The sequence below is a fragment of the Narcine bancroftii genome, chromosome 2 (assembly GCF_036971445.1).
Source record: "Narcine bancroftii isolate sNarBan1 chromosome 2, sNarBan1.hap1, whole genome shotgun sequence".
Taxonomy (NCBI): domain Eukaryota; kingdom Metazoa; phylum Chordata; class Chondrichthyes; order Torpediniformes; family Narcinidae; genus Narcine; species Narcine bancroftii.
In genome coordinates this window covers 371,496,577-371,522,093 of record NC_091470.1, presented here as the reverse complement: position 1 = coordinate 371,522,093, position 25,517 = coordinate 371,496,577, and the positions used below count along the sequence as shown (strand labels likewise).

The following is a 25,517-nucleotide window of genomic DNA, read 5'->3' as shown; positions in this document are numbered from 1 at the left end:
AGGGATAGGTCACAGTGAGACTGAGGGGCTGAAATGTGTTGTGGGACAGGCAGATGAACTTAACATGGACACGTGATTATGATGTAGCTGTTAGACAAGCTCAAATGTTTCAGTGTTTGACGCAGACTAGAGGAGGTAAAGGAAGTGAAGGTGGAGCATTGCTAATCAGGGAGATGGCCACATCGAGGATCTAAAGGGAGCAGCGTGGGAGAAGATCAGAAATCAGAATGATGCCACCGCCCTGCTTTTGGCAGTGGGGAAATAGGTACATACACATATTACAGAAAGTTGCAAAATTACTGGTCTGTCGTCATGGGAGACAAAGTTCCTCGGTGTTGACTGGAACATTCACACATGACAGCACAGAAGCAGACCATTCTGCCTTGTCCAGAGGCTGAGATGGGGAAGAACCTTTCAAGGGTGTTCAGCAGGGTTTATTGAAGGAGATAGGCCAGATTTTTTAAAATATAAAGTAGGGGAATGGGCAGGTAAGTGGAGCTGAGAAGCAGCCCACTGGAGACAATTGGCTAATCTTTCACCACAGCGGCACTTTTGAACTAAGAAGGAACAGATAATTAGGCAGATTTTGGAATGGCCTTGAAATTACAGACAGGGTGGTTGTTTTGGGAGACTTCAACTTCCCAAATATTGAATTATCAAGTGTCCCAGCTGACTATAAGAGAAGCCATATACAATGGTTAGGCCACAGCTGAGGAACTGGGTACAATTCTGGTTGCCACACAGTCAGAAGGATAGGATTATAATGGAGAAAGTACCAGACTGTGGTCTGTAAAAGAATTTGTCAGGGAAAAGATGGTTTCAAAAGGGAACTGTGGTTAATGAAACAGATGAGGCAGCTGGTCAAGAGGAGGGAGAAAACCTACATTAGATACAGGAAGGGCTCATGAGAAGTATATGGTAGCCAGGAAAACACTCAAGGTCTTGGGAGAGCTCCAAGGAGGCATGAGAATGCATGTCCAAATGTCCCTTAAACATTCCCTCCAGCAGCCCATTCCACACATCCACCACCCTCTGGGTTTAAAAGTTACCTCTCATGGTCCTGTTAAATATCCCACCCTCACCTTAAAGTCCTCCGGTTAATGATTCCCCTGCTCTTGGCCAAAGACTCTGCACTCACCTGATCCATTCTCACCATGATTTTGTACCTCTTGCACACCAAGGAATAAAGCTCCAACCTGCTGAACCTCCCTCTCCAGTTTGACGTCGTTCCTGCATCCCAACTTCTGTACAATACTCCACGTGCCAAAAGCCTTCGACGACTCTAGGTATCTGTGATGATGTAGCTGAACTTCTAGACTCCCCAGCTCCCTCATTTGACCTCCCAAAATACTACATTTGTCTATTAAATTTAAAGAATGCAATAGCGGTCGTTTCCATAGAGAGAATCTCCTCCCAGCAGCAAGCCCACAGGACAACAGCAGACCAATCCTTATCCCCCAGTTCGCCACCACTATTCCAGATGTTCTCTTTACAGATCTTTTTCTGTTTTAGGAGAGCATTGTGAAGAACACATTGCCCACTTCAAAAGTCTTTTTGGAGACCAAGCGCTCCTGACCGCCCCGTCTGTGTGAAGCAAGGACCAGGCAGCTACTCGTGAATGTTGGACTTTATCAAATAGAAAGACTCAAAAATTAGCTCTACAATTGGACACGTATTAAAATTCATTAGTGCTATTCTCCAGCATCATTCATTGCACAACTTGTCAACTGGAAAAAACATACGGTTACTACTGGCTTTACAGATACATTTCAGTCAAACACAGTAGTACATTTGGAAATAGTTGGAGTTAATAAATAGTTGTCTCTGCAATAACAGATTGACCCATTTCCTGAGTTTGGAGGACCAAGATATTCTGCATTCAATACTAGGATGTGGAAAGTGTGGATCACTTTTCATACTGAGGTGGTGGCCTTGAGGAAATTTCATTTCAACAGTTTCTCCCGCTCTGTACCCACGTACTGAGTGTGCAGAACAGAAACTTTTCCTTTGTTTACAGGAGGCCCTAAAACAAAACAAATAAATAAATAAATCCTCCCAGTTACACACTGATCTTTAGTACAAGTCTGAGGATGTCCACATCGATTCCATCCCAACAGTCGAACCCACAACCAGCACCAGGCACCCATTAATTCTCCTGAGAACCAATTTATCACCCTCACTGGGGCAATTGCACAGCCACTTAAACCTGCCAACCAGCACATCTTGGGATGGGCACATAAGCAGCTGGCAAAGTAGTGAATTGGATTTGACAACGGCTGGATGGAAGACGCCAGAAAGTAGTGGTGGATGATGGCTTCTCAGACTGGAGGCCTGTGACTAGTAGGGTACCTCTGGAATGGGCACTGGGACCATTGTTCGTCATCTATAATCAGTGATCTGGATGATAATGTGGTAAATTGGATCAGCAAGAGGAGTGGACAGCAAAGGTTTTTAAAGTGGTCTGAAATATGGCAAATGGATTTTAATGAGACACACATGAGGACATGAATTTTGGAAAGACAAACTAAGAAGGGACAAACGGTGAATGGTCGGGTCATGAGGAGCAAAGTAGAACAGAAGGATCTGGAAATACAGATGCATAATTCCCAGCAAGTGGCATCATAGGTAGAAAGGGCTGTAAAGAGCTTCTGGCATCTTGGCCTTCATAAATCAAAGTACTGAATCCAGGAGTGGGTGTGTTATGGCAAAGTTGTACAAGACATTGGTGAGGCCAAATTTGGAATATTGTGTGCAGTTTTGGTCACTGAACTACAGGAAGGATATTAATAAGATAGAAAGAGCGCAGAGAAGATTTACCAGGACATTGCCTGAAATTTAGGAACCGAGTTACAGGGAAAGGTTAAACAGGTTAGGACTTTATTCCCTGGAGCGTAGAAGAATGAGGGGGACAAACAGAGTAAACTTAGGCTTTTTCCACTGATGGTAGATGAGATACAAACTAGAAGGCCTGACTTAAGGGTGAATGGGAAAGTTGAGGGAACTTCTCAGAGAGTGGTGGGAGTGTGGAATGAGCTGCCAGCTGAAGTAGTGAATTCTACTCAATTCAACAATGATGGGAGGGGTATGGATTGGGTGGAGGTCAGTGCGACTCGGCAGGGTAATGATTCAGCACGGACTAGAAGTGTCGAAGCGGCCCTGTTCTGTGCGGCAATGTTTTATGGTTGAACTCCACATTTAAAGGGCAAACAAACAGTCCAGGTCAGGATAAAGTAAACAGAAGTCCAGGAGGAACTCTGCAAGTCTTGCATCAGTTATGTATCTTTATCGCCTCTGGACACTTGCAAGACTTGCCGAGTTTCTCCAGCATTTGTGTTTTTATTACAATCAGCATCTGCACATTTTGTTTCACTTCTGGTCAGTATTAAACCTGGTGACTGTAGATATACCCCTCCCAACACTTTTCTGTGGGGATATTGGGCAAGGGTCCAGTTGCTGCAGTGAAATGTGTTTCAAATGGCCTGTTCTTGGGGAAACCAGTCCACAAGATGCTGTGCAAAACTTGGGGAGAACTTCACTCAGACATAGAGCACAGGAACAGGTCCTTCCAGCCCACAAGCTTGTGCCACCCAATTAAACATAGCTGAAGATTGAATTCCCCAGTTCAGGTTAAACACCTTACATTTCCTTTCATAATTAAATGTTTTGAACAGTCTTACCAATATAACTGAGGAACACTGGAAGGAACACAAGGCCGTGAGCTGCTCCCAAGATGACAATTGCCAAGTACATCCTGAAGTAGAAGATCTGGAAAATCTGGGATTTAGCAAATGCCAGGACCACAATCCCACCAAACTTGGTTAGCGTGATGCCACTGAATACCTGGAGACAGGAAACAAATCTAAGTGCCCACAACTTGGGTTAGAATCAGCCACCAGATGAAAAACTGGCAGCGCTGTTGCTGGGGTGGTCCTGCAGAGTGCAGAGCGAAGTCCCATGGGGTCCAACCTCAGTCCAATTGCTGTTAGCTCAGTACAGGCTTTAAACAGCCTATTTTAAAATCTGGGCTACGATTGGCAGCAGCCAAGAGGGGTTACAGACGCCGGGGACGTGGAGGATTGGCGCAGGTCACCAGAAAATAGATCTTACCACCCTCCCTCCCCCATTTGAGAAGAGGCGAAGGATGCAACCCATGGGAATGGTGACAAGGGCAGCAGGCCAGTGAGAGGTTCTGAGGCTGAAGAACACACAGGCAATGGTGTTGGTGACTCAAGACAAGGAACCCAAGTAGGATGTGGGTTGCAGACAACCATGATCTAGAGACTCACACCAGGCTACCGTCCGCTGGAGACTGGCTGAAGGGGGTTCCCAGGTATCAGAACCAAGATAGAAGAGGGTGCCAAGGATGCAGAAGGCTTCTGGATTATGACAGGTGTGCACCTGGAGCTCTGTTACTGATGTTTTGAACTGTTGGCTGTAGAATCGCTGGAGGCAAATCCACGGGCATTTAGTAACTCTGGGTGGGGGGGGGGGGGGGGGAGGAAACACTTCTTCTCTGGCTGTAAGGGGCGCTGGGCAATTGTTCGGATAGCAAAAATTTGTCTGCCTTACGGTGGACTAAAAGGAAATCTTGTGTAATATATTTTCTATTACATGACAATAAAATAACGTTGACTGTGAAAGCCAAGGCAGCCCCATTTCCAAGACAGCTTGAAGAGGTCTGAATGGATTGATGTTAATGCTGAGAATTAGGAGTTTCGTTCAACTCATTAGTCGAGGCCAGGGATACTTACTGAACTGCCCATATTTGCCAGAGCCTCTTTCGCACGGTCTTCTCTGGTTTTCTTTGTACTGACAGAAAATGCTCGAACTATATGGCTGCAGAACTCGACTGAAATACCGCAGCACTGGTAAACAAAACGAATGGCAATAATCAATGTTGGGGCATCAATTCATACAGGGAAGCCACCAATAAAAGCCAAGGCACAAAAATTTTGGAGGAATTCAGCAATCCTTCAGGTATCCGTGGAAGAAATGCTCAGGCCTGAAACATTAGAGGATAGAATAGTGCAGCACAGTTCAAGCCCTTCAGCCCACAATGTTGTGCTATCCCACAGATACTAAAAACACAAAAGCCTGTTTCTTTCATCCAGGTGCCCTACTGTTTAAGCATCCACCACCACCCCTGGCAATTGGGCCACATGAGTTTAAGTGGCTGCAATCTGCTTCTACCATGCTGCAAATCAAATTTAAAAATTGACCTTGTGGATGGTGCAAGACCTGCTGAGTTACTCCTGCATTCATAGCATCTGCAGATGTGGGTTTCACATCAATAAAAGTGGGCAGCGTTTGACCTCTGGCCAACTACAGCAGCTCTTCAGGTGGAGATGTAGATATTCATCAAGTTAATGGGCTCTCCAGCCCACCACATCCATGGTGTCCCTTCTGCCCATCTACACTGCATTCAGACCAGAGTCAAATCTCACCAAACTCAAACCTGGCTAGGAGGTGAAGGAACATGACTGGTCATTGACTGCCCTTGGTCCTTTCAGAAAGCATTGAGAATGGGCTTGCCTGGAGAAAGCAGAGAGTAATAGAGAATGGGAAGTACTCTGCCTGGTTCACAAGTTGAGTTTCACAGGGATCTGTTCTGGGACTCCTGCTCTCTGATGAAGCAGAAGGCTGGTTTGCAGATGATATGAAGGTTGGAGGAGTTGTGGATGGTGCTCAAGGCTGTTGTACATTACAAAAGGATATAGATAGGATGGAGAGTTGGGCGGAAAAGTGGCAGATGGAGTTGAATCCAGATAAGTGCGAGGTGATGTATTTTGGAACCTCAAACTTGAAGACAGAGTACATGGTTAATGGCCAGTAGTTAACAGTGAGGAAGTACTGAGGGACCTGGAGGTCCAAATCCATATACCTCTAAAGGTCATTGCACAGGTTGATAGGACAGTTAAGGCCTATGAGATGCTGGGCTTCATTATTTAGAGGACTGGGTTCAAGAGTCACAAGGTCATGTTGTAGTTCTATAAATCTTTAGTGAGACCCCACATGGAGTATCGTGTTCAGTTCCGGTCTCCTCATTACAGGATAGATGTGGAACCTACGGAGAGGGTGCAGAGGAGATTAGAAAGTACACTTTAGGAAGCAAGGTTAGAAAAGAGGTGACAGGTCTACAAGATGATGAGGCATAGATAAGGTGGATAGCCAGAGACTGTATCCAAGGGCAGGAGTGGCAAACACCAGAGGATGTCTGTACAAAGTGAAGGGGGGGAGGTTTAGGAGGCGTTTTTTAATTAACGTAGAGTTGTAGGCGCCTGGAATGCCTTGCCAGGAGGTAGTGATGGAGGTGAAACATTAGAGGCATTTAAGAGACTGTTGGACAGGCACATGGATGGAAGAAAACTGGAGGGTTACGAGATAGATAGGGCTTAGATTTTTTGGGGTAGGTATTTATTGGCCAGCACAACATGGTGCGGCAAAGGGACACAGTAAAGTGACAGGAACTCCACAAGGACAGGTTTGCCAGAGGTAGGCCAACGTGCCACAAAGCTTTTATTCTGCACTTAGCTAACCAAATGCAAGGTTTGCATTTAAAACAATTTTAATTTCAACATACAGCACGGTAACAGGCCATGAGTCCATTTCACCCAATTTACACCCAATTAACCTACACCATGGTACTTTTTTTTTAAAAACAAAGGAACTCGAGCCCCCAGAGAAAACCCATGCAGACATGGGGAGGAAGTACAGACTCCTTACAGACAGTGTGGGATTCAAACCCCAGTCCTGTAACAGTGTTGCGCTAACTGCTAAGCCAAATGTGGTATATTTGGGTGGCATGTTTAGCAAGTGGTTAGCATAATGTTATTACAGCACCTGTGATCCAGGTTCAAATCTGGCGCTGTCTGTAAGGAGTTTGTACATTTTCCCCATGACTGCATGGGTTTTCTCCATTCAAAACTTACGGAAGTTGTAGGTAATTGTGCGGCTCGGGCTCGTGGGCTGGAGGGGCCCATAACCAAGCTTTCATTGATTTAGACGGGATTGAATGAGGGAGGAGGGGCATTGTTCGCCAGGGAAATATCACAGCTGTGCTCAGGCAGGACAGACCAGAGGGCTCATCTACTGAATATGTGGGTAGAGCTGAGGAATGGGAAAGGTATGACCACACTCATAGGGTGTATTATAGACCACCCAATAGTCAGCAAGAATTGGAGGAGTAACTATGAAGAGAGATAGCAGACAGTTGCAGGAAACACAAGGTTGTGATAGTAGGGGATTTTAATTTTCCACATTGATTGGGACTCCCATCCTGTAAAAGGGCTAGATGGCTTAGAGTTTGTGAAATGTGTTCAGGAAAGTTTTCTCAATCTCTCAATAAGAGTGCAATACTGGATCTCCTATTAGGGAACGAAACAGGACAGGTGACAGAAGTATGTGTAGGGGAACATTTTGGGTCCAGTGATCATAATGCCATTAGTTTCAGTTAATTATGGAAAAGGATGGGTCTGGGCCTCAGGCTGAGTTTCTAAATTGGAGAAAGGTTAATTTTGTGAGAAAGGATCTAGAATGGATGGATTAGGATAAATTGTTTTCAGGCAAGTACGTGGAGGCCCTTCAAAGGGGAAATTTTGAGAGTAAAGAGTCTGTATGTTCCTGTCAGGATTAAAGTCAAGGTTAGAAGGCAGAGGGGACCTTGGTTTCGAGGGATATTGGGGATCTGATTCAGAAGAGAGAGGGAAATAACAGGTATCGGCAACAGAGAAAATGAAGTCCTTGAGAATAAAAAATGCAAGAAAAACCTCAAGAAAGAAATCAGGAAAGTAAAAGAAGACGTGAAGTTGCTTTAGCAGAGAATGTGAAGGAAATTCCTAAAGGTTTCTACAGGTATATTAAGAATAAAAGATAGTCAGGGTCAAAATTGGTCCCCTTGAAGATCAGCTTTGTATGGAGCCAAAAAAGATGGGGAGATCTTAAGTGGTTTTTTGAAACCAGGAAACGTGGGAAGTAAGGAAAACAAGCAGTGAGGCCATTGAACCTGTAGAGATTAAAGAGGAGGAAGTGCTTGCTGTCTGAAAGCAAAAAAAGATAAATCCCCAGGGCCTGACATGATATTCCCTCAGACCTTGAGGGAAGCAAGCTTAGAAATTGCAGGGTCTCTGGCAGAAATATTTAAAATGTCCTTAGCCAGGGGTGTGGTGCCAGAGGATTGGAGGGGAGCTCACGTTGTTCCATTGTTTAAAAAACGCTCCAAAAGTAACCCTGGAATTTATAGGCTACTGAGTCTAAATGATTGAAAGGTGTTCTAAGAGATCGGATAGACAAATATTTGGATAGCCAGAAACTGATTAGGGATAGTCAACACTGCTTTGTGCCTGGTAGTCACCTTTAACCAATCTTATAGAGTTTTGAGGTCACCAGAAAAATTCAAGGAAAGGCTCTGGATGTTGTCTATATAGACTTTAGTAAGGCCTTTGACAAGGTCCCACATGGGAGGCTATAGACAGGAAGGTTCAGTCGCCAGGTATTCATGGTGAAGTAGTGAACTGGATTCAACAATGATTGGACGGGAGAAGCCAAAGAGTGGTGATGGATGATGCTTCTCAGTCTGGAGGCCTGTGACGAGTGGTGCTTCAGGGATCAGTGCTGGGACCATTGTTGTTGGCCATCTATATTAATGTGGTAAATTAGATCAGCAAGTTTGCAGATGACACTAAGATTGGAGACGTGGTGGACAGTGAGGAAGGTTTTCAAAGTTTGCAGAGGGATCTGGACCAGCTGGAAAATGACAGATGGAATCTAATGTAGACAAGTGGGAGATATTGCATTTTGGAAGGACAAACCAAGAAAGGACATACATGGTAAATGGTCGGGCACTGAGGAGTGCGGTAGAACAGAGGGATCTGGGAATACAGATACAGAATTCCCTGAAAGTGGCATCACAGGTGGATAAGGTTGTAAAGAGCTTTTGGCATATTGGCTTTCATAAGTACAGGAGTTGGGTTGTTATGGTAGAGCTGTAGAAGACATTGGTGAGGCCAAATTTAGAGTATTGAGCGCAGTTTTGGTCACCGAACTACAGAATTAGAATTAGAAAGAGTGCAGAGGAGATTTACTAGGATATTGCCTGGACTTCAGGAACTGAGTTACAGGGAAAGGTTAAACAGGTTAGGGCTTTATTCCCTGGAGTATAGAAGGAGGGGAGATTTGATCGAGGTATTTAAAATTATGAAGGGGGAGAGACAGAGTAAATGTAGACTGAGATACAAACCAGAGGACATGGGTGAAGAGTGAAAGGGGAAATGTTTAGGGGGAAATGTCTTCAGAGAGTGGTGGGAGAGTGGAACGAGCAGTCAGCTGAGGTGGTGAATGCGAGCTTAGTTTTAACATTGAAGAATTTGGACAGGTACATGGATGGGAGGTATGGAGGGATATGGACTGGGTGCAGGACAGTGGGACTAGGCAAATCAAAAGTTTGGCACAGATTAGAAGGGCGGAAGGGGCCTAATTCTGTTCTCTGGCTGCACGTGCAAATTTCTGAATGCTAGGGAAGGGCTGACCAACTCCAATACTGGGAAGTGAAGGAATTTCCACCCAGCCCCCCCTCAGAACAACATTGACCCAATGACAGGAGTTTACTCACCATCACCAGATTTACAAGTGAGACTGCGTTCAGGCTGATGTCCCACAACCACATCACTCCAAACATGTTGGTGATGATCATGGAAATGGTGAAACATACCATCACTGCAGACCAGACCTCGTAGCCAAGCAGGACAGTGGTCACTACAAATACTGCTGCCAGGGACACACACAGGCTCAAGATAGTGTCGTGTACAATTGTGAAATATTGTTCATAAAACACATAGAACACACTGCAAAACAAAAAAAGGAATCAAAAACTCATGCTTACATTATGATCCACCATTCACCAACTGAACCGACACCTCTCCCTGCAACTTTCTGCCTCTCCCAGTTGTGACAAGGGGTCTTCAACCCAAAACTCCCCTCCTGAACATTTCCAGCAGTGTTTATGGCAACAGAATGATTTCTGCTGCTATTGAAAGTTGCAGGACAATCCTCTAAGCTCCAGATCTGATCCAGACCTCTGTTGACAGCAGGTCCTGTCACAGCATGTGTGCTCCCCATACCTTGGGGGGGGTTTGGCAATCCCCTCTACTCCAAGAGGGGTGGCTAATGGGCTACGACTAGTAGTCTCTGGAGCAGTCATTCTCAACCTTTCTTGGCTACGCCCCTCCCCAGGACTCTGCTCAAAGTTTATGGGCCCCCTTCCCATGAAGCAGTTAAGGGCTTCTGTACCTCTCCTACAGGCTACATAAAAAACTATATTACAGAAAGTGAAAAGCAAGCAAGGTTTTAACTTGAATGAGCTGTGGGCCCTGGAGGTGGGGCCATAGGTTTCCCATTGAGAATGGCTGCTCTCGTGTGTAGCTGGCAACAGACTGGTGATGGGGAAGTAGAATAGGCAAGTCTTCCCTATTCATCAATAGGAGCACCATCCAAAGCAGACTTGCTGGGTGCATCACAGCGTGGGATGAGAGCTGCACTGCTCAAGGTCGGGAGAAGCTGCAGAAGGTGGTGAATGCAGTTCAGAATATCATGGAAACTTCTCTCCCCCTCCATGGACTCCATCTACATCTGCAGCCCGGGAAAGGCAGCCGACCCACTGAAGGACCCATCACACCCTGGACACATTCTCCTCCCACTGGGAGGATCAATAGTGAAAGCATTAGGCTCTTGAATGAGCCCCACAATGGTGCTCCCACTCACCCCAATCTTTTAATGATCACCCTAAACTTTAAATTGTGCTCTTTACATGGCTATATGAATGTTAGAAGTAACCTGCTGGATGGCTCGCAGAAGAACTCTTCTCACTGTACTAGGTATTTTGTGACAAACAAACAAGGTTGGTGTTTGGCCAACTTTGATTCCATGAACCAAGAACGCATTCTCTGTACAAGCAGGAAATGACTAAACTAAATACAATCTTTGCATCAATTTGTAAAACAAGAATTAAAGGGCACAGAAAGTTGAATGCAGCCCTGAGGCTGGATATTCTACAGAGCAGCACTAGGTATGAAACAAACTTCCTTTCATTCACCATCCCCGGAGCAGCGTTTCTCACCGTTGTCTACAGTGAGAAATATTGGAGATAAACAAGCTTGTACATTTGATGACAAAAGATTTAAACATTTTCCCTCACAAACAAGAAACTGTTCTGGGAAGGGGCTCTGCTCCTCACTCCCACCTCCACTCCCCCACACCACCACCACAATGCTGGAGTAGGGAAGGGAGATTTAAATAGGAAAGTCTCAGATAGTAAAGGGATACCCAAGCTTGTCTATGGGTAAGGGTTAAGAACCACTGCCCTGAGGAATCTGTTCCACTAACCACCACAAACACACCTTGGGAACTGTCTAAATGGTAACCATTCTCCGTTTTAAAATGGCAGTGCTGCCACTGACCTGGGAGAGTGGAGTCACGGCCACTGCTGGAAGGTTTCAGCCACCGAGCCTAATGCCTATGGCTCTGTACAGACTAAACTACCTCTTAAAGGAGCCAACAGTTCTGAAATTAAAATTCTGCAACCACAGGTCTGTGTCCAAGATGCCAATGCACGTGCTTGGCAGTGGCCAGGAGGGGGTTGCAGACTCCAGGGAGCAGTGGACTGGTGCCAGAGCAGGGCATCAGAAACTGGAAGAAAAACCTCTCTTCCCCCCACCACCCCATTTGAGGAGATTACTCTACAGGACAGTAACCATGGTGACAGACCAATGAGGGGCTGGCTCAGAGGCCGTGGGCTTCTGGAGGCTGGCTCATGGGAACCAGGATTCGAGAGGGGGCTGAGGGCAAGAAAGGCCTCCGAAGGCTTCCTGATCATGTCGGAGATTTAGATCTGGAGCTCGGAGTGGCCAATGGATCGAACAGGAGACTGTGTGGCTGCTGGAGGAGAATCCACAGGCACTCAGTTTCTCTGAAGGGACTCCCTTGCTTCTCTTTTCTCATTGCTAGGGGTGCTGGGAAAAGCTCATGGCAACTGTTTGCTTTACTCCTGCCAAAAGGAGCTTTATTCCACATTTCCAGCCTCTGCAGCAGTTTTGAGTTTCATTAACTGGTGCTCAGGTTGTGAACGTGATCACTGATATAACAAAGGTGCCCTGACTGAAACAGGCCATAGGAGTTTGGATTCGAGCAGCAAATACTGAGTGAACTAGGTCAAAGTTACAAATGTAGATTCAGTCCCAAGGTTGGGAAAGGGTTGCTGTACCTGTAGGGAAAGACTCGATAGCCTTTCTCCAAAATACCCATGGATTCGGTTATGTTTTGACTGATGACACGTGCCTCCTTTGCAGCACCAATGAAGTCAGCCGATGTTTTCAGTACCGTGTGGTAAGTCATGAAGTAAGTGGCTCCCACTCCAGTGTTATTATCAATCAGCTTCACAGAGGAGCTGTACGCAGCATGGCCTCTGCAGAGGGGAGAAAGAGCTCAATGATCCAGCAAGAATTTCTCCTCCCAGCCCAGCTACATTAGTGGTTCAAGTCCAGCTCAGCTACTTCTCTCCCCCGCCCCCCCCCCCACCAGGGGGAGCCTCCGTGGATGTCAGTAAGGGGTAAACGCTCCCTGAAATAAGCAAATTGGGCAGATCAAGAGGAAAGAAACAAAAGTCTGCAGACATTGTGATTGTGGCAAAAAAAACAAATGCTGGAGGAACTCAGCATCCATGGGAGGCAAGGATATAATCAACATTTTGGGCCCGAGCCCTTCAAGGTACGAGCAAAACACCGGCCTCATGCACTGTCAGACCTGAACAGCCACAAAAGGGAGGCAGTTAGCGTCTCGCTGTTACAGCGCTAGTGACTGGGGTTTGAATCCTGTGCTGTCTGCAAGGAATTTGTACCTTCTCCCTGTCTGCATGCATTTCCTCCCATCCTTCAAAACATACCGGGGGGGGGGGGGGGTGTGTAGATCAGTTGGGTGTAATTGGGCAGCATGAAAGGGCCTGTTACTGGGCTGTATGCGTAAATTTAATTTTTTTAAAATCCAAAGGAGCAACCCCTCATATTCTGTCTGGGCATTAACATCAACTTCTCCAGTTTCTGTCAGCCCATATCTCAGCTTTGTCTCTTACCCATAGCTCTGCATTCACAGAGCCAAAAAACACCCCTCCCCCAATCAATTCTCTGCTTTCCATATCACCATATAACCACTTACAGCACAGAACAGGCCAGTTCGGCCCTACTAGTCCATGCCGTAGCAAATCCCCACCCTCCTAGTCCCACTGACCAGCACCCAGTCCATACCCCTCTAGTCCCCTCCTATCCATGTAACGATCCAGTCTTTCCTTAAATGTAACTAATGATCCTGCCTCGACCACGTCTGCCGGAAGCTCATTCCACATCCCTACCACCCTTTGCGTAAAGAAATTTCCCCTCATGTTCCCCTTATAATTTTCCCCCTTCAATCTTAAACCATGTCCTCTAGGTTGAATCTCCCCCTTTCTTAATTGAAAAAGCCTATCCACATTTACTGTCTGTCCCTTTTAAAATCTTAAACACCTCTATCAAGTCCCCTCTCAATCTTCTACGCTCCAGAGAAAAAAGCCCCAGTCTGCACAACCTTTCCCTGTAACTCAAACCCTGAAATCCTGTCAACATTCTCGTGAACCTTCTCTGCACTCTCACTATTTTGTTTATATCCTTCCTATAATTTGGTGACCAAAACTGTACACAGTACTCCAAAGTTGGCCTCACCAATGCTTTGTACAATTTCATCATAACCTCCCTACTCTTGAATTCAATACTCCGATTTATGAAGGCCAACATTCCAAATGCCTTCTTCACCACACCATCTACCTGAGTATCAGCCTTGAGGGTACTATTTCCTCTCCTGTCAGTTTGTCTGTTGTCCTGTACTCCTCACCCTGCCCCAAATTTTTTATTCAGGCACTTGAAACATCCGTTATACATCTTTACTTCCTCTGGAAGCTGCGAGGCCTGTTGAGTTCCTCCAGTATTTGTTTATTTCGGTCAAGAGGAAAGTTTAGAGTGCATGTTGAGGGCTGGACAATTCAGATGCTACAAATATTTTGCCCAGGATCTGCAGAGGGAGGGTGTGCCAGTTTAAAGTCATTATCCACATTAAAATCTCCTGCAATAATTGGCATGTGAGGTACATCTCAGCAGAGGTGGTTTTCAAAAGGCAGGGGGTTAGTGATTACGAGTGGACCAGCCTCAAATGTGAAAGTGGCTACTCCTTTTCCAATAGGACTACATCAGGATGGAAACAAACCTGAGCTTGCTATCAAGCCCTTTTCTCCTGTTGCATTCAGTGATGTGACCCTAGGTTAGGCAGAAGTTGTAGAAGTACTTCCCAACTACAATTTAAAAGGTCTATTTGAGATCATCTCAAGACTCCAATCAGAAAATTGCCCATCACCTTAAAAAGCTTTAATCAGCACAGAATCCATCGAGAGCCATCTCCTTTCAATCTCCCCACTTAACCCTTGGAGTGCATTATTCTGCAGAGTGCTCAGATGTCCATGGGGTACATCCAACCTGGAGTCTGCTCTGAATGAGATACGGAGCAGTCAATGTCCTGCTAGTCAGCATGGTTGGTGTAGCGGTTAGCGCCACACTACCATCACACCAGCAATTGGAATCAGGCCTCAAATCCTGTGCTGTCTGTGATGAGTTTGTACGTTCTCCTGTGTATGCGTGGGTTTCCCCAGAGGCTCTGGTTTCCTCCCATTCAAAAATGTACTGGGGTTGTAGATCAATTGGAAAGCACAGACTCAATGGGCAAAAAGGGCCCATTACTGTGCTGTATATCCAAATTTAAAAATTTTAATTTAGTATACAGACTTTCACTGCTCCCACCTTTCACAAAATACTTTTGCTATGATGTCCCAACTTTACTGTCTGGCGACACCCATAAACTGTCCTAGACTGCATAGGATCGGACTACAGAGGGTTGTGAACTTGGCCAGAACCATCATGGACTGTCTTCACTCCATTAAGGACATCTACCAGAGGTGGCGTGTCCAGAAAGCAGCTTATCTTCCAGGAGCCTCACCACTGAGGCCGTGTCCTCTTCTCACTGCGACCATCAGCAGGGGTACAGGAGCCAGAAGATGAACACCCAATGTCATGAAAACAGCTTCTTCCCCTCCGCCATCAGATTTTTGAATGGACTTTTTTCTATTTTTGGCCCAATTTTAAATTTACAGAATTGTACTTTTATAGCAATTTTGCACCAGTAATGCACAATATTGTTGCTGCAAGACAACAAACTGTGACACACTCATGGAAATAAACCCAAATGATTCATTGGAGGAGCTGGAATGCCAGCACTTCCAATCTGATTCCCTGTCCCAGCCATCTGACCAGCCCTTTATAACTGGGCGTAGATTCTGTCCAATCTTCACAACAGGCATTTAGCCTCCTGGTCTACCAACTTCAAAAGAGAGGGGCTTCCAAATGGAGAGAACACGAAGATACATGCACAATGTTTAACATTCTCATCTCCTGAGATGGAAACCATGCATGGGCTGACAAGCCTATCGGGCCATTTTTCATTTTGCTCAGATTAGGCAGTTCCTTGTACAATTAGTTTACAGAGAAGTTTGTTCTTGTTCCCAGTTCCAGCATCTGCGGTCTTGTCTGTTCTATAATGTATCTGTTTACAGTTCCATTCCTAATGGCAACTTTCCCACACACAAACCTAGGCTGTGTTGGCAAACACAGAACATTCACCCAGAATGTACACGATCTGTTAATTGAACATCCTTGTTAACTTCACCCAAAAGGCAGCTCATCTGTTGAGGAATGCTCCTTACCCTTTGCCACACTTGGGATTGGGATTGTCAGATAGAAACATGGGAAGAAACTTCATGAAGTCTTCACCATACGGTCTTTGTTTTCCCTCTCGAGTTAATGGACGGCAGCGAACACACGCTGGATTGTGAACTACAAGGGAAAAGAAGTTTTAGTCTCCAGCACAGCTTCTGATAGCATTCACCCACCTTGCACCCCGAGCCGCCCCAGCTAAACAAAGGGAACTGGCTCACCAGAAAACCTGATTTTGCCCAATCCCTGTCCCCAACACCCAAGAACGGGAGCTAACCGGATCATATCTGTATGCTGCCTGCAATGAGGGCAGCAGCTATTATTAAAGGTTGCAAATGGAGACAGGTGGCAAGGGAGGGGGAAGAGAATGCAGGCTAGGAGACATGGATAGAGGTACAACAGCACTGTGGTGCCTCATTTCCAATGGTTTGTCATGTGATTTGCTCAGTTGTACTGGAGTGAAACCATTTCCTTCTGACACACAACAGGTGCATTGGTCTTCAACACCAGCTCAGCAGTGTTTGCTGTGTTCGGCCCTGCCCACATTGCGGTTAGCTCCACACAGAGAGCACCAGAGGGGTCCGGAGCTGCAAGGCAGCAGCTGCAACACACTGTGCTGTTGCCAGCTTCAAGATTCAACATTTCTTTATCCATGTAATACTACAAGAACATGTAACATTACACAAAACTGCCTCTGCTTGCTGTAACACAGACAAAGTTGGAACCCCCAACCGCATCACCCACAGCCTGTGTGGGTCCCTCAGTCAGGGTGGTTTCCCAGTTTCTGGTGCCTTGCACTGGTCCACTGCTCCTTTGGAGTCTGCAACTCCTCGTGGCCGCTGCCATTTTGGGCACAGGCCCAGAAGTTGCAGGATTATCATTTAAGAACACAAACAGCTCTTCGCAAAGGCCATTAATGTGTTATGGAGCTACTTGTAATAGGGTTGGACAGTTGAACCCTTCAGGACAGCACTGTGTCTTTGCTAGCCCGGGTCTAACCACTGCTGCCGTAACAGCTGCTCCGACATTCTTATTTCCAACCGGTATGCAAAGGAGGGGGGCTCCGCAGGGCCCTGTCCCCCCTCCACCTGGGGCTGAGGCAGGGCCCATGTCCAGGAGTCTGCCAGAAAAACACAAAGGAGGCAGTCACAGGGTTTGATATGCACACCCAGGCACCTAGCTCACTGATCCAGTGCCTTTGGTTTGGACAACCCCCCTCCATCATTGTGCCCAAGGGCCTCTGTGACCAAGGCTTTCCTAATATTGGGAAATCATCCTCAAGGCACAAACCACTCAATGCAAGATAGTCTTTTCCAGCCATCTCCCAGCTTCATGGGAAGATGGGGCAGGAGTAAATAATCAACTCCTCCCACTTAATTAACTGCCAGAGAATGAGCCATCTGCTTTACCACAAAACAGAAATCGCCCATTCATCCTATTAACTCTGCCCTACCATTAAATCAGGAGCTGATCCATTTTCCCAAGAGCCTATCAACTTCTGCCTTAAATACACCCAATGACCCGGCCTCCACGACAGAGTGGCCACAAATCCCAACATTCACCACCCTCTGGCTGAAGAAATTCCTCTGCATCTCTGTTCCAAGTGGGCTCTCTTCAATCCTGAAGTTGTTCCCTCTTGTCCTGAACTTTCCCACTGTGGGAAACAACCTGTCTCCATCTACCCTATCCACACCTTTCAATATTTAATGTTTCAAATGGGAAACCCCTTCATTCTCCCAAATTCCAATAAATACAGGGCAAGAGCTTCACCTGTGGCATTGCAGAAGTTCTCAGTGTTGTTGTAGACTCGGCAGCAAGTCGATTGGGGCTTGACCCAGTCAAAGTAATCGTCAATCCACGAGGATGGTGGGAAGCCAATCTTTGTACTGAGGGCAACAGAAATGTCAAAAAACCAGTTAAACCAGTGCAAGCACACTGTCAAAAATCACAATGACAAAGTCAGAGTCAGGAAGAAATCTAGATTGGTAGACAGGTTAAGAGAACATTTGAAACAAGGTGGAAGAATTCACATTAAGAAATTCACTGAGCATATAAAATGCAATCAACCTCCAGGCCAGGACACTGCTACCATCAGGAAGGAGGCTCAGGAGCTTGAAGTCGAACACCCAATGGTACAAACACAGCTTCCCTTCTGCCATCAGAGTTGTGAACAATGAGCCATTGACTCTACCTCACTCTTTCTTTGCTCTTTGCGCTATTTTTTAAATTGATTATTCACGTAAACGTAATTTGTAGCAATTTTTGCATCTGTAATGCACCATAATGCTGTGGCGTTAACAAATTTCATACAGGTGTTCATGATAATAAATCAGATTATGACTGACACAGCGGCTTCTGCGCCGAAAGTTCAAAGTCTGGAGAGAAAGGAGCATGAAGGTAGCATAGCATCCAAACCATTCACGAGGACCCTTCTGTTTTGGTCACCGTGCTACAGGAAAGATGCAATCAAGCTGGAGAAGGTGCAGCAGAGAAAATTTACGAGGATGTTGCCAGGACTCGGGGGCCTGAGCTACAGAGAGGTTGAGCAGGCTGAGGCCACCTTCTTTCGAGCACAGGAGGATGAGGGGCGATCTCACAGAGCTGTACACAATCACAAGGAATAGATCGGGTGAACTGCCTAGAGTGGGGTTGGGGAGAATTGTTAGAGGAGATGGGTTTCGGGGGTGGGGGAGAGAGATTTAACAGAAACCTGAGGGGTAACTTTTTTTTTAAAGAAAAAAGCAGGATGGGGTGTTTGGAATGGGCTGCTGAGGAGGTGGTTGAGGCAGGTACTATTGTAATGTTCCAGAAAATTGGACAGATTCATGTCGAGGATGGATTTGGCAGGATGTGGGCCAAATGCAGGCAGGTGGGACTAGTGTGGGTGGGTTCCTTTTGGTCAGTATGGGCAAGTTGGGCCAAAGGGTCTGTTTTCATACTGTGTAACAGACTACAGCTGCTGAAGGAGCTGTCAGTTGTGAAACAAACTTTAGGCCGACTGTTTACCATGTGTGGGCGGGATGGCATGTCAATGGTTGAATGGCAGGCCACACTGATACGACCATAAATGGAATAATTAAATAAACAGATTGATAAATAAATGCAATGAATGAATAAAGAAATGAAATGCATTTCAGGTCAGGGAAGACATTACAAATCTGGAAATGCACCAAAAAAATCACGAGTTTTGTCATTAAAATTACACAATTAAATCAAAAGTCTAAAAAGGAGAAAGATTAGTCACACGATGGAAACAAAATAACTAACCCCAGAATAGAGCAATGATGGGGGAAGGAATGTCACACACAGAGAGGACGTGACAGCAAGAGAGGAATTTATGCAACAATTGGTGCCAGGCAATGTCGCGTCATATGCATGAACTGCACAAATGACTAATACAATGCACTTGAACTCAGGACTTCGATTTGCAGGCCTTTCTGCAGAAAGGATCACTTCACTGAACGCCATCTGCAGCGAATCCCCTGCTTCCCAGTTCACCAAGTCACTCCCTCCTGACCCAGCTGTGGCCTCCTCCACTGCAGCGTCCAACACAAACCAAAAGATCTCAAAAGATCTTCCTTTCTGTTCCACTTATTCCAAGAGAAACATCAGACAGCTCATTTTCTCCTCTTGCAGATTCAGTGCTGTGCAGTAAGGGAAACAGGCCAACACACCCAAGCTGACCCAGGCTACTCCTATTTGCCTGCATTTGGCTCGTCTCTCATCCTTTCAAAATTCAGATTTATTGTTTCTCATGACATTACATGCAATCCCGAGATTTCATTTTCCTGAAGGCCAAATAGAAGAATTTCTACTTGTAAACTGTTCAAGAAAAATAATATCTATATAAAAGAGAAGTGCCAAAGAAATGTAAACACTGGAATACAGAAAAGATATTCAATAATAAGTATTGTGTATAGCACTGCTAAAGGCAGAGCTGTTGAAATAAAGTTAACCAGTAACGTGCATTTCTTTTTAGGGGAGGCGAGAGGCTCATGGGAGTGATGTCAATGCTGTTGAGAGGCTTGGCTGTTCCCCCAGTCACGCACTCCTGCAGCATGGAACTTCTGCACAGGGGGGGGAAGAAGCCTGTGTCCTGCCGCACTCGCTGTTCACTACGGCAATTTAGCTCGTCATGTGTGGGGTTGACCTGGCCCACTACAAGTCCTTAAATGAGTCCCTGATGAGTTTGTCGTCGAGGAGTCTGATGGTGGAGGGGATGCAGCTGTTCCTGAACCTGGTCGTGTGAGTCTTGTGGCACTAACACCTCTTTCCTGATGGCAGCAGCGAGAACAGAGGGTGTGCTTTGATGATTGCTGCTGCTCTCTGACTGCAATGTTCCACATGGATGTGAGAAGAGTTTTGCCTCAAATGTACTGGGCTGAGTTGTTACGAGCCCAAAGGACCCCAAAACCCAGCAGCAATAGATATTCACTGCGTCAAATGGTTACTTCAACAAAAGTTGTTTTTAATCATCTTTAAACATGAAAACAGAATCAAACTAACTTATCTCTATTAACTATCCCAAATCAACCCCCTTCTAATTCTAAGCACACATGTATGTGGTAATGTGTGTGTAAATTTAAGAAAGTTCTTTTGTTCACAATCCAATCTTACTTCTCCTTCTTCCAAGTTCACCGGTATCAGGCAATTGTTATTCTGTGCACAGAATTTACCATTTATGAATTTCACCAGGCTTTGGTGCTCAAATCTAAATGTTTACCGCTCAGGAAGGTTCTTGTAGGTTTGCAGAGAGAGCTGTTGTTCCAGGATTTCCACAGCAGAGGTACCGCCATTAGTCACCTCAATGTCTCGCTGATGAAACTTGCCTCCTCAGGGTTCTCCAGATAATAACCTCTTTCTTTCAGGCTATCACAGACTTCCTTTCTGTTCCACTTATTCCAAGAGAAACATCAGACAGCTCATTTTCTCCTCTTGCAGGACATACAAGAGTAGGCCGACCTCCACTCTGAAGCTTCTGTTTCGTTCTGACAGGGTTCTCCTGGCTGACACTGTTCAGTCTCCCTCTCTCTCTGAGACACTACCACTCTCAAACTGCCAGAAAGCTCTCTCTCTCGCAAAAAAAAACACCCGACCTTCTCCAGCAAACAATAGAAGTCAATCTTCTGGTTCATCTGTTGTTTTTAGGTAAAAAGGAACCTATTAGTGACCTTTCTGTAATCACTTCAAAACTCGGCAAAAAGCTATCAATAGACATCATGTCTCCTGCTTGTTGCTTTAAAGCCAAGAGTCTATTTCCACAGTTTCTGTAAAGTCACTCATAATATGAATTCTCCAGTATTTTCAAATAAGATGTTTTAAAGTGTGTGAATGTAACCTACTCTATCTTTTCCAATTTATCTCTCCAAAATATTCTGTCACAGAGTCCACTACCTTTTGCATGGGCTTGGTGTGATTGATGCCCCCATACCTGACTGCGATGCAGCCAGTCAGAATACTTGTCCAAACACATTTCAAATATCATAATTGAGCCCTCTACCACTTCCTTTGGAAGGAAATACTCGGAGAGCATGTGGAATATGCTTCAATGTCCCCTTTTAATCTTTCCCCTTCCTTAAATCTGCACCTTCTACTCCAAGCCCCCGGCCCTGGGGAAAAGGCAACTACATGCTACCATTTCCTCAACGTTTACAAGGTCACTGTTCCATCTCCTTCACAACAGAATCCTGCAGCCCCAGTAATATTTCTACATCTTTCCAAATGGCATGGTGATCAGAACTACACACAGGACTCCAGGTATGGTTCAGCCAATGTTTTGTATATCGTTATAGGATGCCCCCCAATTTCCTATACTTGATGCCTCAGCAAATTAACCAGTTTCCCTCTTGACAGGAAGCTGAAACTAACTCAGTTTATTCAAATTGCAAAACCTGCAATTTTGTTTCAGTCAAGATTTGCCAATACAAGATTGAGAAATAGTGTTGCCATGGTGTTAAATGGCACGAGGAATAAGGACTCCTGCACAACTTACTAGTTACTCAGCAGAGCAGCATTGTAAACCTGCTGAACAAGCGAGTTGTTGTTGCAGCCAACACCTCCACACACAGAGTTCTGTCCTTCCAAAGAGGTGTAGTTATGTCCTTCCTCGACCACGAAGTAGACAGGAGGACCCGCATGAAAATACTGGTTCATGGACGCAAAGTAATCCATGAGGTAGGAGTCCTGAGGGGGGGAGAGAGAGATTTTTTTTAAAATAAAAATATTTTTAGACATACAGCACAGTAACAGGCCATTTTGGCCCATAAGCTCATGCTGCCCAATTGACCTAGTACATTTTTGAATGGTGAGAGGAAACCGAAGCCCCCGGAGAAAACCCACACAGACATGGGGAGAACAAACTCCTTACAGACAGCGCCGGATTCGAACTCTGCCACCCCAGATCACTATTGGTAGAGAATCATTTTAAATCGCCACATCATTGCCACTCAGAGTTTGTCACGAACAAGTCATGAAATTCGATGTTTTGTGGCAGCGTTAACAGTGCAAATATCAAAACCAGTCATCCAGAATTCAAGCAACCAGCAGCCTCAAACAACTTGGCAAAATGAGGAAAATAAATGGGTAAAATATATAGCAGTTTAAAATGGGCGTGCCTCACAGTTAATTCACCAATCTATGCAACATGAAATCTCAAGCAACTGGAAAATTCACTTATTCGGAATTACTATAAATTACATTTTGTCCATGGCCTCGTGCACTGCCAAACTGAAGCCACCGCAAATTGGAGGAACGCCTTGTATCCCATCTCAGCACTCTCCAACCAGATGACATCAATATGGACTTCTCCAATTTTTGTTAACTCCCAAGTCTCTTCATCTCCATATCTTACCCTTCCGCTCCTCACCCTCTTCGCTCTCCTCTCCCCATCTTTCTCTTCGACCTGCATCAATCTCATCTGTTAGCCTGTGCAGCTCTCCCATCCTCCTCCCCCCACCTTTTCCGAGGTCTCTTGGATTTTGTTTATATTTGAAGGCCATCCATGTTGCCTAGTTGTACTGAAGTAGAACTCCTTATTAGAAGGGGAATTGTTAAAAGGTTTTACTACAATGAGATATCCTTTACGAGTAGGAACTTTTAAATGAGGAGTTCATAAGTCTAGACAAAGGTGGGAAATAGATCTGAATATTGCAATTGATAAGCAAATATGGGCAGATCTTTGTAGGAATTGTACTACTAATATTAATGTAAGATATCAATTAGTTCAGTTTTTTGTAAAACGTCTGCTATACCTTACACCACAGAAATTGAATAGAATAAAATCAGATTTAATTGGATCAATGTTTTTTTTAAGTTTAATTGTATTTTAATGGAAAATTTAAATATACTTTAGACTCGTAACTAGCTAGTAACTTTGCAAGAACAATGTTCAAATTTTGGGTATAATCTCTCACTTGAGAGTTTTGCAATACATTTCATAATTTCCTTTTCTATCTAATCTTTTCATGTCTTTTCTTCCTCAGATATCAACTTGGAACTTACAAAACATAGCACATGATCATTATTTTTTAAAAATTTTTATTTTTCACACCATAAACCACATTGACCAAGATACACACATTTTCCTTTTCAAATATATAGTGTCATTTTCTCCCCCCTCCCTCCTCCCATCCCACCCATCCTACCTCCCCCCCCCATTCATTTAAAGTACAGAATCTAAGATAAATTAAACCAGTCAAACAATGTTGTCATTCAATAAAAATAAACAAGAAATTCCACTGAGTCAATTCTTTTCATTTCCTTCTCCTTTCGTTAATTTAGGTGGTAGATGTCCCCGGTAGGTTTTCTCTATTGTGTTTCATGTAAGGCTCCCATATTTGTTCAAATATTTCAATATTATTTCTTAAATTATATGTTATTTTTTCTAATGCAATACATTTATTCATTTCTATATACCATTGTTGTATTCTCAAATTATCTTCTAATTTCCAGGTTGACATAATACATTTTTTTGCTACGGCTAGAGCTATCTTAACAAATCTTTTTTGTGCACCATCCAAATCAATTCCAAATTCTTTGTTTTTTATGTTACTTAGGAGGAAGATCTCTGGGTTTTTTGGTATATTGTTTTCTATAATTTTATTTAATATCTTGTTTAGATCTTCCCAAAATTTTTCTACTTTCTCACATGTCCAGATTGCATGAATTGTTGTTCCCATTTCTTTTTTACAACGAAAACATCTGTCAGATACTGTTGGGTCCTATTTATTTAACTTTTGAGGTGTAATGTATAGCCTGTGTATCCAGTTATATTGTATCATACGTAACCTCGTATTTATTGTATTTCTCATCGTTCCAGAGCATAACTTCTCCCATGTTTCCTTCTTTATCTTTATATTTAAATCTTGTTCCCATTTTTGTTTAGTTTTACCATTTGTTTCCTCATTCTCCTTTTCTTGCAGTTTAATATACATATTTGTTATAAATCTTTTGATTGTCATTGTATCTGTAATCACATATTCAAAGTTCCTTCCCTCTGGTAACCTCAGACTACTTCCTAATTTGTCCTTCAAGTAGGAACTACTCTTTGCAGACGATGCCGCTTTAGTTGCCCATTCAGCAAGCTCTTCAGCGCTTGACATCCTGTTTTGCGGAAACTGCCAAAATGTTTGGCCTGGAAGTCAGCCGGAAGAAAACTGAGGTCCTCCATCAGCCAGCTCCCCACCATGACTACCAGCCCCCCCACATCTCCATCGGGCACACAAAACTCAAAACGGTCAACCAGTTTACCTATCTCGGCTGCACCATTTCATAGATGCAAGGATCGACAACGAGATAGACAACAGACTCGCCAGGGCAAATAGCGCCTTTGGAAGACTACACAAAAGAGTCTGGAAAAACAACCAACTGAAAAACCTCACAAAGATAAGCGAAAACAGAGCCATTGTCATACCCACACTCCTGTTCGGCTCCGAATCATGGGTCCTCTACCGGCATCACCTACGGCTCCTAGAACGCTTCCACCAGCGTTGTCTCCGCTCCATCCTCAACATTCATTGGAGCGCTTTCATCCCTAATGTCGAAGTACTCGAGATGGCAGAGGTCGACAGCATCGAGTCCAAGCTGAAGATTCAGCTGCGCTGGGTAGGTCACGTCTCCAGAATGGAGGACCATCGCCTTCCCAAGATCGTGTTATATGGCGAGCTCTCCACTGGCCACCGTGACAGAGGTGCACCAAAGGTACAAGGACTGCCTAAAGAAATCTCTTGGTGCCTGCCACATTGACCACCGCCAGTGGGCTGATATCGCCTCAAACCGTGCATCTTGGCGCCTCACAGTTCGGCAGGCAGCAACCTCCTTTGAAGAAGACCGCAGAGCCCACCTCACTGACAAAAGACAAAGGAGGAAAAACCAAACACCCAACCCCAACCCACCAATTTTCCCCTGCAACCGTATCTGCCTGTCCCGCATCGGACTTGTCAGCCACAAACGAGCCTGCAGCTGACGTGGACATTTACCACCTCCATAAATCTTCGTCCGCGAAGCCAAGCCAAAGAAAAAAAGGATCTCAATTGGTAATATGCCAACACTGTATCTTGAGTTATATTATATTTATCCTTCATTTGTTCAAAGGATAATAATCTATTTCCTGAAAAACAATTTTCTATTCTTTTGATCCCTTTTTTCTCCCATTCTCTAAAGGAAAGGTTATCTATTGTAAAAGGG

General features: G+C 44.8%; 2 protein-coding genes across 4 annotated transcripts in view; one reads left to right on the top strand and one right to left on the bottom strand.

Annotated features, from left to right (window-relative positions):
- rmc1 (regulator of MON1-CCZ1) overlaps nt 1-23,128 on the top strand; it is an 86,414-nt gene extending 63,286 nt beyond the window's left edge. For 2 of the 3 annotated variants that reach the window (XM_069922612.1, XM_069922610.1), the window contains one exon: nt 1,513-1,835. In XM_069922612.1, coding sequence (XP_069778713.1) covers nt 1,513-1,592 — 80 coding nt within the window. In that variant the 3' untranslated portion in view covers nt 1,593-1,835. Of the gene's footprint in view, nt 1-1,512; nt 1,836-19,812 lie in introns of those variants that run through there. The other variant, XM_069922611.1, reaches the window with a different exon arrangement.
- Nucleotides 1,610-25,517, bottom strand: part of npc1 (Niemann-Pick disease, type C1) — a 74,547-nt gene continuing 50,639 nt past the window's right edge. Inside the window, exons 18-25 of the mRNA XM_069922609.1 lie at nt 21,826-22,016; nt 17,604-17,719; nt 15,824-15,953; nt 12,254-12,454; nt 9,608-9,839; nt 4,752-4,865; nt 3,678-3,840; nt 1,610-2,023 (exon numbers count right to left, since the gene is read on the bottom strand). Of these exons, the coding sequence (XP_069778710.1) occupies nt 1,944-2,023; nt 3,678-3,840; nt 4,752-4,865; nt 9,608-9,839; nt 12,254-12,454; nt 15,824-15,953; nt 17,604-17,719; nt 21,826-22,016 (1,227 nt within the window). The 3' untranslated portion in view covers nt 1,610-1,943. The remainder of the gene's footprint in view (nt 2,024-3,677; nt 3,841-4,751; nt 4,866-9,607; nt 9,840-12,253; nt 12,455-15,823; nt 15,954-17,603; nt 17,720-21,825; nt 22,017-25,517) is intronic.